Source organism: Trichophyton verrucosum, assembly GCF_000151505.1.
Source record: "Trichophyton verrucosum HKI 0517 chromosome Unknown contig00709_1.f1.exp, whole genome shotgun sequence".
Lineage (NCBI taxonomy): Eukaryota > Fungi > Ascomycota > Eurotiomycetes > Onygenales > Arthrodermataceae > Trichophyton > Trichophyton verrucosum.
In genome coordinates this window covers 1-15,131 of record NW_003315268.1, presented here as the reverse complement: position 1 = coordinate 15,131, position 15,131 = coordinate 1, and the positions used below count along the sequence as shown (strand labels likewise).

The window sequence follows — 15,131 nt, the reverse complement described above, 5'->3', positions numbered from 1 at the left end:
GATTGTGCTATTACAGGCGCGATCAGCACGGAAACCGCAATCTAAATCTTTATCAACCTCTAGCCCTACTCAGCTTAAACGAGTTACTGAAGATGATACCGAAGACACGTCGAATGATATGTTTTACTCTGCTGGAGAAGAAAAGGGGCTAGAGGAAGGCACTGATGAAGGCACCGATGCTGAGAGCCCATCGCCTCCGGGTGAATCTGATACGGAGGCTTCGACGGAGAGTCGTAGTGAGGCAGAAGGTTCAGAAGATTCAGATGATTCCGACGATTCTTTGGAAGATATGATTTCTCTCGCTGCCCCAGAACTACCACAGCAGCAATCTGGAGCAATGTCTGCCTTCTCCTCTGCCACTCCTAGACTCGGTGGAAGGTCCCTTGGAATACACTCCCCGGGCTCTGTGTTTTCCAGCTTTACATCCAATACTGCTCGTCAGGGCAGACACTCCGGCAAAACATTCAAGGCTGAATGTCTCCTCGACCACATACCCAATGAGCTCCTCCATCCAAAACCCCGAGAAGAGGATGACCCTGATGCATTCATCTTTGTTGATGTGCACACCCTTGTCAAGATAGGGTGCTTCTCTGGCGACTGGGTTCGTGTGGCTCCGACAGAGGAACCTCAACGAAATATGCTATCCTCCTTAGCTTCTAGCGGTCTCAACGGCTTAATGGGAAGCACTGAAGAACCCGAGAACTGGCGTGTCGCAAGGGTTTACGGTGTTACGGGCCTATCTCCTCCAAAAATCAGGTATGCAATGAACAAGTCGGCAGAAAGATCGTCTAGCATCTCACAGATCCCTCCCCATGGTCTCACTCCAACGGTCCTTTTACCTCCACTTCTCCTGCATAACCTGCAGAGCCCTAGCTACGTAAAACTTTCTCCCTTGTCCCTTGGCCCAGCTCAACACGGCCCTTCGAAACTGGGACTAGCAGCCTCCCGTGGTAGCAGTGTGCCCAAAGCACCTCCTACGGCCAAAGAAGTCACTCTGTTAAAAATATCTACGCCTCTATCTCTAGACAGAGCACTTCAGCCCGCCATATTTGCTGCTCTTAAGCATCATTTCGAATCGAAACGGCGGCTGGTAAAAGCCGGGGATATGATTGGAATTAGTATAGATGAGGGACTTGGAAGGACTGTTTTCTCTGCGACCAAGAGCGCAGATGCTGTCGGCCAGGAGGATGAATTACCTTCCCAGCTAGCCCTTTCTTCGGGTAAACCTAGTCATTCCAGCAAGGTTGGCGTGGCTTGGTTCCGTGTCAGCCATGTCACAGCTCCTATGACCAGCACAGAGCCAGACGGTGCCCCTGACCATGAATTGTGGGGCGGAGTGGCAGCTATTGATACCCTCAATACCCGAATGGTGCAAGCAGGAAGTGAAATTGGAACCGTTCCCGGAACTCTAAAGAACACATGGGAGTACTGGCTCTCCGTCAAATCGGCGCCACAGCCGAGTATAGAGCAGAGTGCCACTCCATGGCTGCAGGCGGACTCCCCTGCAGTTTTTATATCTCCAATTCAGAGGCGTGTGAGAGAGCTGATAGCCGCTGCTACAAGCCCAAGAGCCATACAACTGGGACTAAAGCCAGTTGTTATCCTTCTCACCTCTACGCAGAGAAATATTGGCAAGTCAACAGTTGCACGTCGAGCATGCGCTGATATAGGTCTTCACACTTTCACCATTGATTCATATGACATTCTCAGCGAAGGAGGGGCAAATGGGGGAGATATGAAAACAGAGGCATATCTGAAGGCGAGAGCAGATAGAGCGTTTGCCTGCGGTTCTGCTTGCACTGCTCTGTTGATAGAGCACATTGAAGTGTTGACGGCTGATAGAATTGTTACATCCTTAAAAGAAATTGTTTCAAGTTCTCGAGTTGTCATTGCCACGACCACCGACGTGGAAAAGGTTCCCGAAGGGATTAGAAGTCTCTTCACGCACGAGCTTGAAATGACGGCCCCCGAAGAGAAGGAAAGAGAAGGTATTCTTAGAAATGCGGTGGCTGATCTAGCCTTGCGACTATCTCCCAATGTTGATTTAGCTTCGGTAGCTGTTAAGACAGCTGCACTTGTTGCTGGAGACTTAGTCGACGTTGTTGAAAGAGCTGTGGCTGAACGGACTTTACGGCTAGAGAAGCTCGCAGATTCCGCCGCGCCTCCTGACGCAAAGTCAAATGTCAGTGTCCGAGATGTTCAAATCGCAGGTGGTGATGCTACTAGATCTGTGACCAAGGCTGATTTTGATGCTGCTGTCGACGCTGCACGAAAAAACTTTGCCGATTCCATCGGGGCTCCAAAGATCCCTAACGTTACTTGGGACGATGTCGGTGGACTTAGCAATGTGAAGGATGCTGTCATGGAAACTATCCAACTTCCACTTGAACGGCCGGAACTCTTTGCGAAGGGTATGAAAAAGCGAAGCGGTATCCTATTCTATGGCCCTCCGGGAACAGGGAAAACATTGCTTGCAAAGGCAATTGCTACGGAATTTTCTCTCAACTTCTTTTCCGTCAAAGGCCCTGAGTTATTGAACATGTACATTGGAGAGTCCGAAGCGAATGTCCGTAGGGTTTTCCAACGCGCTCGAGATGCACGACCATGCGTTGTCTTCTTCGACGAACTGGACTCTGTAGCACCCAAGCGTGGCAACCAAGGAGACAGTGGTGGTGTCATGGACAGAATTGTCAGCCAGCTTCTTGCAGAACTTGATGGTATGAGTGGTGGTGATGAGAATGGGGGCGGAGTTTTCGTTATTGGTGCTACCAACCGCCCTGATCTATTAGATGCAGCCTTACTACGACCCGGCAGATTTGATAAAATGCTCTACCTTGGTGTTTCGGATACCCATGATAAGCAACTTACCATTCTAGAAGCTCTGACTCGGAAGTTTAATCTGCATCCGGACCTTTCGCTGAAGAGAGTTGCAGAACTCTTGCCGTTCACTTATACCGGTGCCGACTTGTACGCACTCTGCTCGGATGCCATGCTCAAGGCAATCACTCGGCAAGCTACTGCCGTGGATGAAAGAATAAAGGCTCTCCCTAATGGACCAGTTACAACGGCATACTTCTTTGATCACCTCGCCACCCCTGAAGATACTGCTGTAATGGTCACGGAGCAAGATTTCATTGAAGCGAAGAATGAGCTGGTTCCTAGTGTTAGGTATGATTCTCTCTTCTATAGGTAATTTTAATTCTATCTTGTGATTGCTAACTACTTGAACAGCGCGAAAGAGCTTGAACATTTCGAACGAGTGCGGAAGACATTTGAGACTGTTGACTCCAAGAAGTCATCCCTTTCTAACGAGCAGAAGGCAATCGAGGATGTGTCTAGAGATGGTGTGGATATCACAGCGGATGGCTCCCTGACAATAGGCGAAGCCCTCAACGCTTCCAACAAACCGACCGGAGATGCCAAGGATACCGGAGAAGACGATGACTACATAGTCAGAACTGATCATTTAGCCAGCACTGAGTCGTCAAAATAATTGAGCTCAATTCTTTACCAGCGATTTTCAAAGCACATTTATTCAATATGTGCTATAGACTTTTTTGTATAATACCTAGACGATATATCTGAGTCTACTTTTATAGTGGAATGGCTAAACATAACTTGTTACTCTTGGTTATGGCCTTAAAAGGCTAAGAATAACAAATATATCTTCCGTAGATAACCAGAACCATCAATATTCGACTTGAACCGAGACTTATATAAGAAATGGCATGCCAACGTCAACTAAAATATTGAAGCTCGAGTCATCCCAAGCTTTTCACATACGTAGTCCAAATTGCCCGACGCGGCTTGAGTTTGCGGGTGGTTTGGTCCCAATTTTTTCATATTCCAGTTGACCGATTTCTGCATAAGAGGAACGGCATCCTCCAGTCGGCCAGCATGGAAATATGCCACGCTTAAGTTGTTCATAGCGGCAATGGTATCAGAATGCTCTTCACCAGGGCCTTGTCGTTGCATTTCCACTATTCCTTCCAGGAGTTTGATCCCTTTAGACTCCCACGTCCCTCCGGGCGTTTCCTCGGCATTGGCTTGGTTGAGACGCCCATACGTGCTTGCCAGGTTCAGGCTGCATTTGATGGTTGTCTGATTAGAAGGGCCAAGATGTGTCCTTGCAGCTTCCACGGCTTTCTCCTGGAGAGCTACAGCCTCCTGGAGTTTATCCAAGGCACCATAATCTCTCCCTAATAGGTCCATCGTCATGATGGTCTGAAAATGATCAGGGCCAAGAGTCTTTGTCCGGAGATCCAATGCACGTTGGTGCAAGTCCAGAGCAGCCTGGTAATCTTTATTGTTAAAGTAGCTGTTGGCCAGGTTGTGCATGCTGGTCTGCGTAGTTTGGGAGTCCTCGCCCTTGATGCGAAGCATAATTTCCAAGGCTTTTTTGTCAAGCTCGAGTGACTGATCATATTCACCTTGTGCTTTCAGGTCAATTGCAAGATTATTCAGGCTTGCTACTGTGTCTTCATGGTCATCTCCGAGGATTTGCTGTCGCACCGAGAGGATGTACCTGTCGAGTGCTTCGGCATCCTTGTGGCGACTCACTTGTCGGTAGAGGTATGCAAGGCCACTTTTTGCACTAAGATCATCGCCATAGTGTTCTTCAGCGTATTTGACTGCTCGCTCCTGTGCTTCGCATGCCTTATCCCACTCTTCAGCGTCCCCGAGCTCTTCAGCTTCAAGCAGGATTGTCCAGTACTCCTCAGCATCCTCATCATCTCGAGGTCCAAAGTAGTTTTTCTTCGTGTCAACTGACATGGTAACTAACTAGTTAACTCGTGAATCAATCCCACCTGTCCGTTGATTGGGGAAAGAGACGATAAAGGAGATGCCGAAGATATCTGGGATTTCCTGGCGGTTAAGCAGTCCGGTAAATAACTAATCAGGTATACGACCTGCCCCCTTAGTTAACCCCTCAGTCGACGATCTCGAGCCATCCATGTTCCTTGCTTTGGTGGGATGCAAGCTTTCCTCAGCCACGGCAGGACGTTCCACATGCCACCACAGGCCTTTGAGTCCAACCTCGTTTTTGCGCCTGCGCCTCAACTGTGTCGCTGTCAAAAAGGGGCTTGGATGTTTCGACGTTGAAAAGCGTCAGTTCTATTGGATGTTGGAAGAAGAATGGCTTGTTATTACATAATCATGCGTCTAATTTAAATTAGCCGCAACCACCTCGAAGTTGCAAAACTGCAGGACAAACAGAATAATATATACAAAAGGCGATGTGCATGCATGTTCTGGTACCTTGTGAGATAATATACATGTCATGGATGGGTCTATGTCTGATACTTATCTCCTATCACATTAGACGGTTCTGAGCTATCATTTAGGGGTCATTTAGTTGGCTCTCCCAGACACACTGCTCGCCTTCGCCGCCAGCAGGCTCCAGCTATCATGGATTCCATGCTCAACCTCCGCTCGCCATTCTCCTGGTTCTCGTCAGCGGGGAAGGACGATGGAAATTTACCAAGCGTTGAAATAAAGCCTATCCAAGCTCACGATATCGAATCTGCGGAAGAGAAGCCTGGCAGGCGGCTGCGGCAACTTCTAAAATTAAACCACGCAACTAATGCTATCCTCTATAACAATCTCTCATTCTTCAATCACATACCTCACGTAAGCTACTACGTATTGCCAGTTGTCAAAGTACTCCTTCGCTAATGCCAGTCCTTAGCTCCTTTCTACCGCCTATTTGCTGGGTGGAAGCTCGGATCACTTGGACCGTCTCTATGAAGCCGAATCCAAGGAACAAGAGCCCTGGAGCGCTTCACCTAGTGAGATTGGCCAGGCAGAAGACTGGAGATTAGCTTTGGGCAAGAGAGAGTAAGATCTGCTTGGGATACCAAGGATCTAGCCAGGAGACCACTCTACTAACCTAATCAATAGGTTTCAGAGAGCTTATGTGGATTTTTTTGAAGATGAGCTGTCTCGCATGGGATATGATTGGAATGCTGTAGTATTACAGTACCTTTGTTCTGAAGAAAAGCCATTAATAAACTCTTTGATTGCTGGCTGTAAGTGTTACTCTATATACTTTATCTAAAATTGCTAACTCATTGCTACAGTCGGCCATCCGCTTATACATCTTGGATACGCATTCGAAGTATCCAGCCGAGAGGTTGCTATGGAATCACTCGCAATGGTTTCATGCTGCTACGACGATGTTCACAAGCTCTTTGACGAACCATCGGATCTTCAGAAAAGCATGGCCCCGAAATATACCACTAGTTCACCTTTCGAAATTCTAAATAAAATCCATAGAGATAAGCGGTTCGACGGGATTTTTAGAAGCCCAGGAGCTAATAATGTTGAGGAACTTTTGAAAACACACCAGGAGTTGATACTTGAGCATTGGATGGCATGGGTTCCTCAAGATGCAAACTTAACAGAACAGTTACATGCCATGCAGCGGCTTGCAACAACATTGATGGCGACTCGTCACAACGGAAAGCAGCATGATTTTTTCTTTGACCATCTTCTGACTACGACCCATGCGCTGCGTGTTATTATACCACTGGTCCCAAAGAAATTCCATGGCCCTTTACTCCGTCAGTGGTTTTTATTGGCAGTGGCCATTTATATAGCCCAGCTCCGACCGAAAATAGATGCTAAAGATATAGAATGCTACAGCATTGATGGGAAAGACTGGGCCTGGGTCGATAAACAGGCTCTAACCCGCGAGATGGCGATTTCACCTCATTATATAAAGCCTCTAAGAACGCTCAAGGAGGCGGCTAAGACCTGGGGCGATGAGGAAGGGTTTTTTCTCCGGGCTGCAGTGAAATTTATTGAAACATTTGATGGCTTTGGTGGCCTTGGATGAACCATGGGTGTAGAATCTGAGTTGAATCTGGTCACGAGTGTGGTACTTAGTGTTCGAAATTAGTTCGAAATTACACTCCATGATAATAATTTTGGCTAGTTAGTAGGATTTGATAGCAGTAGTAAGCCAGCTTTTATATAAGCCATCGCATAATGCCGTAATATTTCAGAGTACACGGTACCGATTAAGTGGTCTATTAAAATCTACAACGCCCGCTAACGTAACCTCCTTCGATTTCAAAACGCAAACTTCCTAGCAGCCAGCGGATGCTTCAAAACACACTGCCCTGGTCATTCCATTCCTGGTTTTCTCCCTGCTCCCTAGGCTTCAGCTCTTTCACTGGACTCATAGCAAGCTCAATCAAGTCGTCTAATGACACCCAGCCCTGTCTTCCATCAACTATAGCATGCGCAATAACCATCTTCCACTCATCCCACCACTTGTTTTCTGATTGGACAGCACACACCCTCCTTGGATCATCAGACGTTTCCGAGCCTGCCATGTTTGCGTATGGCCAGATAGACCGCACCATATCATACCGCTTTGGGTCCTTGAATAGAGATACAATCTGGGTATAGAATGAATTTTTTGTTTTTGGGCCTGGAACGACGACACGGGAATGTGTGGAAGGAAATGAAATCATGACACGGCCTTGATAGTTCAGTGAGGCTATCAATGTCCGTAGTCGGCCCTCTAAGATCTGAGTGTTCCAATTGATCACTTCCCGGGTTAGGATGAAGCTGGAAGACAATTAGCACACAGAGACATGATACGAAATAGGAGTACCTGTTGAGATTTTCGAAGCAATGTGATCCTACTTACGTTTTGTTAGTAGCTGGGTCTCTGCAAAACCGATCGGCAAACGTAGCAATGTCTCCAACAGCTCCTCCTGGAGAACCGCCAGAGCGATTGCCAACAATCTTCACGTAGTTCCATGATGAAGACGGGCCAGGGGGGCGGACTATTTGGTTCAACATATTTATCCGGATATCGAAATCAAGCTTGCGAACGCCGGTAATATCCCTTACACCGACTATGCGCACCTCTGGCTTAGGCGGCAATGCAGCTTGTTGGACTATAAATCTTGTCAATGCCTCTGGATTGGAGCTGAGCTCTGAAGGTGCCACGGTGATGGTGAGTCCGTCTTTCGATAAGCTTGACCCGGGGATATGATAGTGGGCAAAGTTTACTGGAGGAAGATAGGAATTGAATAGAACGGGACCTCGTGGACTTGATGGTTCCTGAGAGAGAGCAGTCGATGGCTCTGTATAGTCTGGGGGAGCATCCTGCGGAGTCGGTTGAGCACGGGGAGGAACCGGCCGCCGTTGTATTCCAGCAACTGGCAAGGACAAGCTGGATCCTGATTTCTCCATGTCTGCAAGATGGACGAGAAAATGGACAGCCTGTGGGCTGAGATTCAAATTGGTTTTTATTCCGCTGTGTGAGGCCGTGATATCAGGACATACATACCATCACCAGCGCTTGTTGCGTCGAGTTGCTTAGCCACAGCTGGCAGAAACGCCTTGAAATGTCCCCCACAAGGGGTAAGGCGCAAGAGAGTGAATTGTGCTGCCTGGCTCGAGGGTGACCATTTTCTATACGAACTCGCGGAGCTGGCATCCTTGTTCATATTAAGTGTTCAAGCCACAATTTGATGTCTTTTTTATTTTCTTTTTTTTTTTCTTTCTGGGGGTTGCGGCTGAGGCGCTTGTTTGCACTGTTTGCATAAGGACAAAACCATTAGTTATCATCGTAGGAACAGGAAGATGAACATCCTCAACGTCGACAAGCTTGACGGCGATGGCTTCTTCCTCTCCTCCAGAGCCATGTGTGCAGCTGTACGCCGAGCTGCTGGCTAATATACGGCAGATACGTCTTTACGTTACCACTAAAGATGGCGTACGGAACGACTCTCGGCCGCTGGTCACTCTCGATAGCTCGCGCTCTCTCGTGACAGTATCGCATTCCGACAAGACCCTTACGCTTAAGCTCCCTCTATCTATATCTGCCCAAGCGAGAGAACATCTGGTGGCGGGTCAGGCTACTTCGCACGGTGGAGAGAACGAATACTCCTTTCGCCTACCGATAGACGAAGCAAGTTCCGCTGTGGGCGTCGCGTCATGTCACGATTATACCTCAATGAGCCCTTGGCCAGCGAAGAGCATGACCGCGCAGACATGCATTTGTTGCCGTGGCTGCACAAATATACTATTTTTCCCAAGGGAGGGCAAAAATGTTGTGTGGAAGGATCTCCCTAGTGCAGACTGGGCCGAAATGATGGACCTATGGCATTGTCATAAGCCTGACCCGATACCTAGCAAAGACGGAGATACGGACTCTACGAGCCTGAATGGGGATTCCAAGGGCTATGGTGCCTCGAACCGGGTTGTTTGCAGGCCTGGAACAGTCTTTGTCAACATTACTTCGTTTGTTATGACACAAGGTGACTGTCAGGGGGCGGAAATAACGGTAAGAAACTGCCCCTTATACATAGCGGACTTTAAGTACCCCAACAAGCCTTTCGTTCTAGAGCAAAAAATACTATCAGATCACAGCTACTGTGGCGCGATGACTACATGACCTAGTTTGGATATTACCAGGAGCTTTATTTAATCATTTGGGCAAGAAGAAGGAGATTGGAACGTTCCACTGTGGTCCGATTTCCGATACAATTGCCCTAGATCAACAGGGCCGATATCCTCGGTGTTAACCCTGAGCTTTGAACACCACCCAGAGCTGCAGAGATGAACACTCAAAGCAGCACGGGTCGCAAGTAGCGTGTGTTGAACCAATACCATCATCCTCCTTACCTTCACACGTTTCTGGATCTTGTGTCTAGGAATTAGTGACTGGAAAGAGATGGATGATAGTATCGTTGATCCCATCTACTGGTCTCTTGTGTTGTCTGGATGTTCACGCTCACATCACTGGGCAGTACTAAAGGCAGAGGGGTTAAAGATCCGCAGATAACGGCTGTCTAGACGTATTCCATGCATTGAATTCAGCCAGAGTCCCATTGGCCAATTTGAGATACAGTCTAAGATACATACATGAAAGGCAAACTTCGCCCGCTGTGGTTTGGTGGCAAAATTATCCTCTTCATATTGACCAATATATGCACCCCCTGTCGATAGCGGCCGAAAATATTGACATCTGGCCCTGTCTTTAAATCTATGAGTTTCTTCTGCTCGTTTGTCTCAGTGGCTAATGTATGATACTTATCAATTATAGAATGCAAAAGGCGATTCCTCTTTCGACCAAGGAACTAATAATTCCTTTTCACCACATTCTGTGCCAAATCTTTGTTGTAAGTCCTGCGGTTCAACCGTTGGCGAAGTGCAAAACTCGCTTCAGGGAGTTGAGCTATTCAAAGCCAGCGTTTCCATATCACACCGAGCAAATTGCGCGGCAGGCACTTGTGTCGAGAAGAACTTACTGGAAAATTATCCGCCTGAGTTAATTGTCGGATTTCAGCTGCTTGAATCTGTCGAGCGTTCAGGAACAAGGAGGTTTGCGATACACTGTGATTCCGAGGATAACCAGCAGCATAATGGTCTATTGGTATGATTATCCTATCCGAAAACAAGGGGAGATATATATTTAACGACTTTTTCAAGGCATGGGTATTCAACACGGATTTGCAATACTCCTTCAAGGATACCTCCAGCGCCTGCCGCTCTGTATCTGTCAAGTGTGCAATGAAAGTGTTCTACAAGCATGTGGCCAATGTGCAACCTCTGGTAAATCCAGATCTGGGAATGCCATCTGTCACATCCTTGGAAGAACTACGTCTTCCACTTCACATATATCAATGCATAAAAGCTGTGCTGGAAAAGAGCACTAGACTATTGCCTCCATCGGGTAGGAAGTTTGGGGAATGGGAGATCGGACTCCTTGACCTTGAATCAGCCTGATATGACTCGTACATGATGCAGTTGTCAAGCGCCGATACCTCTCCCGCGATGGGCGGTTTGAGTCGATTCCGCACTCTCAGGTTCAGGTACCTGAGTCTACCAGTCAGCCAGCCCGGCCTCTCTGCCGTCATTTATGCTTTCCCTACCCAGCTGCATGAAGATCCATGACTTACCAGGTTCTGTGTGCCCCAGCACCGACCAATTCTCAACCTTCTGGCATAACTCTATCCTGCAGCTCTCCAACCCCGGTGGCTTGCTGTGTCCCGGCGCTGAGGTTCGAGCTCTGACTCGACTGGCCAACCGCGTGGTAGGATTTCAAGCACATCATCTATCAGCTGAAGGCCTAGGCTGCAGCCTTGGGTATACGAGACTGAACAGCTGAGGGAACTCCAGCCAGCCGAGTAAGGGCTATCATAAAATGTTCTGCAGCCACCTCCGCCATCTCTTTCCCTTCAGCAGCATCCTTCAGCCTGCATATTCCGCTAGCTGAGATGTTCTGGGAAAGATATCCGAAGCATCCGAAATGCTGTATCAAACCCCCTCCCGCCAGAAGACTGTAATATGAAAATCTCAAGGCAAAGTTACGCCGTTTATGGCTCTTGAAGGTGTAAGGGAGAAGCACAGAACCGAACCTCACTTCTTGGTGTAGAGTTAACTCCTAGAGTAAAGGTCATACCCTGTCGAGGAGTATCAGTGACAGATACTCCCAGCCGGGTCAGCCTTCCATAAAATATATGAAAAGCATTATATCAATATTACTGTCCCAGTAGTTGGTTACTCCTGGCTGTCATTTTGTCCTCAACGCGTCAAGCGACACAAAGCATGCTCGCGAAGTCTATTTTTATCCTTCGTCTGTCCGCCGCGCTTCGTCTCGTCGCTTATTCGTTTATTCCGACCCCAGCATATGCAAGGAAGACCCCAGCAAAACAACCGCAGCGGCTTTTCGACCGACCAGGCCAGACATCGGCCGTTCGATCTCTCTGCGCAGGCTAGTGCATGGTGTCAGCTTGTCTATCGCTGAAGGATGGGTTCTGCTGGTTTGACAGGCTCCCTCTCGCTTATCTGGACGTTAACTAGTTAGTTATCCAGTTAGTTATTCGCCCGTTAGCTGTCACATCAACAGCACATACCTTACTATCCTCCAACACCCCGCGTCAGCTGGTGGATGACAGCCTTGGTGTATCCATGAGCTTAACTATCCCTGACCGGGGGTCGATACCCTTGAGGCTGGAAGATGCTGTCTCTCCCCCGGTTGGTTGTCATAGGTTGCCGGACAGTGGACATTTACTATTTGCAGGTTCCAAAGCTGGTGGAGGAGAAGCCACCATTGACAACGTCTGCATACCGAATTTACAATGTAGATGGCGGAGATAGCTGAGAAATACCGTCCTTCAAATTCCATTGAATGCATCCTGGCGTTCTTGAGGAACCAATGCTGAGTGGTACGCTAGAGAACTATCAACATCAACTCCAACCGAAGTTCTCTAAGCGAATCACGAAAATCACGGGCAAAAGCTACCAAAGAAATGAAGAAAAAAAAAAGAAGGCTCCATTCAGGACTCCAAGAATATCTCGAAAAAACCCCACAGTAAAAAACAAGTGAAATTGAAAATTGCCAACGCCAGTACCGCCATCTTCCCTGTCAACAGGGAGCGCAGAAGCAACCTCAAGAATCATATTAATCATACATTGATGCAGGTGATGGGTAGGTAGGAATGCCATCCTCTACCCGTGAAATGCAGCACTATCTCCGCCAGGAAAGGGAAGAAAAATATAAAAGTATTAAAATAGAAAATCCATCCTTTGGGAGCCATGTGTTTTTCGCAACCTTCAGCTATCTCCCAAAAGCATCAGGATCCAGCAGACTGGTCGATGTGTCCGAAACGAAAATTTTTATCTTTCTCCCCTTTTTTTTTGCGCAATTTTCCACACCGAGCTCGAATCGATTTAACGCCATTGGATTGGTATCGACCGGTCGATTCTCGAAACCTTGACGACCAAGTTGGACGGCATCTGTGAGCTCGAACTCAGTTCTATTCCCGCCGTGAGCTCCATTGCCCATTCTATGCTTCAACCCTGAGGTCAGGGAGCAGCATCTCTTATTGCCCCCTGAACACAAGCGTACCTCACCCTATCAACACGATGTGCCGCACACATGGCAGTTTTTGCCGGGGATTACCCATGTGTCTTCTCCGTTCGACTTGCAGCTTGGACAGAGTACTCCTGGCATCTAGAGGGGACATCCATCAGTATGCGTTTTCACTTCAAGATTAGGTGCAAAAAAACTTACTGGAGACATGTGGTTTCGAGTCCGGGACTGTGATCGAATGTGACTCTGCTTAGCGGCGTTCCCAACTGGCCTGAGACGAGCGACTGCAACCATTGTGAATGAAGGGCTCCGCTAGATCTCTCTGCAATATAAACAATGTTCCTCCAAAACCCGTGGGTTCACACAGCTCTGGTTGTTGTGCTCGTCGCTTCCTCGTTCTTCGTCTTTCTCCCTTGGGTATGTGTTATGAGAGGAATGAATGCCGATAGGCAGATGTCTTTATATACCGAAGTCGTCCTCTTTAAGATTCAGGAGGGGAAAGGAGACGGTCGGCGCAATGTGACAAGGAAAGCTTTCAATTGGTGTTATGGCAGCCGTGAGGAAGAAATATTTTTTGGATGGACTGCTGTTCTTTTTCTTGTGTTGTTTGACGGGGGAGGCTGCGTTTAGAATCTCTCTTTTTTTTTCTGAGGAGATATATATATTGGTCGGTTGGAAATTTTTTGCCTTCGTCAAAGAAACAACGGTGCCTCTAGAGAGCGGAGGCAGACGAGCTTTATATCTGTGATACCCACCAATTTCCCCAAGTTCGCGGTATGTACTATTTATCCTCTGCAAGGCTCCACGATCGGCGCTACCAACAAGGGGACCAAATGGGTACTGATACATTTGCCGACATGCACAAGGTTAAATTTGCGATGTGATGTCAGAAAGCTGGTTTAGCTCGGGCGAGGGTCCCCAACATTGCAGCTATCCAATCTATTGGATATCCCTATCTCCCAGACAGGCGGAGCGAATCGCGATTCTTCACCCTTTTTTTCTTCTTTAAAAACATTATTCAGGCTAAGTATGTCCAGCACGGCCGTTGTTCCTTTTTCCTTTTTTACATCAGGAAAAAAAGAAAGAAAATGAAAAATATAACAATTTCACACTCTCGCCGGGGTTGTTTCCCACCCCCCTTGATCTTCGGCTGCGCTTCTTCTACGGAGATGGGAGATACATCAGGAATACAGGAATACCTTCATACAGATGAGTTGTCATAAACTACCCCCCTCAATCCTACCCCAAATCTAATTTCAGGCCGCCACGAAACCCACTGGAGGGAGACAGATATTCTCCCTAGCGTCGACGCCCTGTGGATTCAGATGGCTGATGGTGAAAAAAATAATTAGAATTCTCCAAAAAACAACAGATGCTCCAAACTATCAAGTCTGTCAGCAGAATTTCAGGGCCAAAAGAGCCAATCCTGGCCCTGTGGGGCTTTCATCCTGGATATGCTTCTCTCCCCTGTACAGAGTATGCCGTACTATTACTGCCCGTTCGCCTCTTGGTCTCGTTCAATCTGTCCTTTTTCGCTCTCTTGCTCGCTGGCTAGCAAAAGCCAAGCTCTAACTCCAAGTGCGAGTTCGAGTCGCGCCCCTCATGCGGTCCACCGCCGTCCGCGCGGTAAATATGGCGGGCTTCCCCCACGAGTACCAAAACCAAACCGTTCAAAAGCAGGATGACGACACCCTATGGTTGTTTCAGTCACCTGAGATGTCTATCGACACTCATCCGGGACCTGTCGACCGTTGAGGACCATATCCAAAGCGAGTTCGAGCATACGAGGTGCTGTCAGGTAAAATGGTTTCGAATTCACGAATGAAACCAGGCTAATATGACACTATCCACGATTCTCGCCTTCGTCACATTTTCCTTACCCTGGGCCCTTCTCCTATGTTCCAGATTTTTTTCTGGATTCAAGGATGCGTACGGGAAGTATCCAACCAGCTCGGCTCCTTTGTTTGCTGCTAAGCTTGCACCTTAAGCCCAAAATGACATTAATTATGACACACGGAAACTCTGGGTTTCTCTATGTTGAATAACGCTCACGCAGGCCCTCTGCACCTTGATCGGTCAATAATGATGGCCCACAGCTAGTACGACCTCACATGGGGCAATCCACCAGTTACAATCGCTAGCGGCTAACGGCCGACCGCATAATGACGAGGGTGGCACGAGCGAAATGTGACAGCTCGAGTCAGGGATTGCCAAAACCCTGCATCATAGCCTACATCTTAAACATTCCCAGGAAAAAAAAAAAAAAGAGAGAGAGAGAGAGAGAGAAAGA

The 15,131-nt window shown here is 47.8% G+C and overlaps 6 protein-coding genes across 6 annotated transcripts; 3 read left to right on the top strand and 3 right to left on the bottom strand.

Moving 5' to 3' along the window:
- Nucleotides 1-73: 73 nt before the first annotated feature.
- TRV_06488 (uncharacterized protein) lies at nucleotides 74-3,493 on the top strand (the record flags this gene model as incomplete). The annotated part of the gene is made up of 2 exons (XM_003019443.1): nucleotides 74-3,168; nucleotides 3,232-3,493. Coding segments are annotated over 2 exons (3,357 nt in total), but the record flags the coding sequence as incomplete, so codon positions are not given.
- A 248-nt stretch (nucleotides 3,494-3,741) lies between these two features.
- TRV_06487 (tetratricopeptide repeat protein) lies at nucleotides 3,742-4,773 on the bottom strand (the record flags this gene model as incomplete). The annotated part of the gene is made up of 1 exon (XM_003019442.1): nucleotides 3,742-4,773. One exon carries the CDS (start codon nucleotides 4,771-4,773, stop codon nucleotides 3,742-3,744), a length of 1,032 nt encoding a protein of 343 aa, XP_003019488.1.
- Nucleotides 4,774-5,409: 636 nt separating this feature from the next.
- TRV_06486 (uncharacterized protein) lies at nucleotides 5,410-6,838 on the top strand (the record flags this gene model as incomplete). Its single annotated transcript, XM_003019441.1, has 4 exons — nucleotides 5,410-5,631; nucleotides 5,690-5,838; nucleotides 5,902-6,029; nucleotides 6,081-6,838. The coding sequence occupies 4 exons, from the start codon at nucleotides 5,410-5,412 to the stop codon at nucleotides 6,836-6,838; spliced, it is 1,257 nt and encodes a 418-aa protein (XP_003019487.1).
- A 271-nt stretch (nucleotides 6,839-7,109) lies between these two features.
- On the bottom strand, nucleotides 7,110-8,468 carry TRV_06485 (uncharacterized protein; the record flags this gene model as incomplete). The annotated part of the gene is made up of 3 exons (XM_003019440.1): nucleotides 7,110-7,578; nucleotides 7,661-8,275; nucleotides 8,305-8,468. The coding sequence occupies 3 exons, from the start codon at nucleotides 8,466-8,468 to the stop codon at nucleotides 7,110-7,112; spliced, it is 1,248 nt and encodes a 415-aa protein (XP_003019486.1).
- A 1,933-nt stretch (nucleotides 8,469-10,401) lies between these two features.
- On the top strand, nucleotides 10,402-10,752 carry TRV_06484 (uncharacterized protein; the record flags this gene model as incomplete). Its single annotated transcript, XM_003019439.1, has 1 exon — nucleotides 10,402-10,752. One exon carries the CDS (start codon nucleotides 10,402-10,404, stop codon nucleotides 10,750-10,752), a length of 351 nt encoding a protein of 116 aa, XP_003019485.1.
- A 2,548-nt stretch (nucleotides 10,753-13,300) lies between these two features.
- On the bottom strand, nucleotides 13,301-13,681 carry TRV_06483 (uncharacterized protein; the record flags this gene model as incomplete). Its single annotated transcript, XM_003019438.1, has 1 exon — nucleotides 13,301-13,681. A coding segment is annotated over one exon (381 nt), but the record flags the coding sequence as incomplete, so codon positions are not given.
- Nucleotides 13,682-15,131: the final 1,450 nt, after the last annotated feature.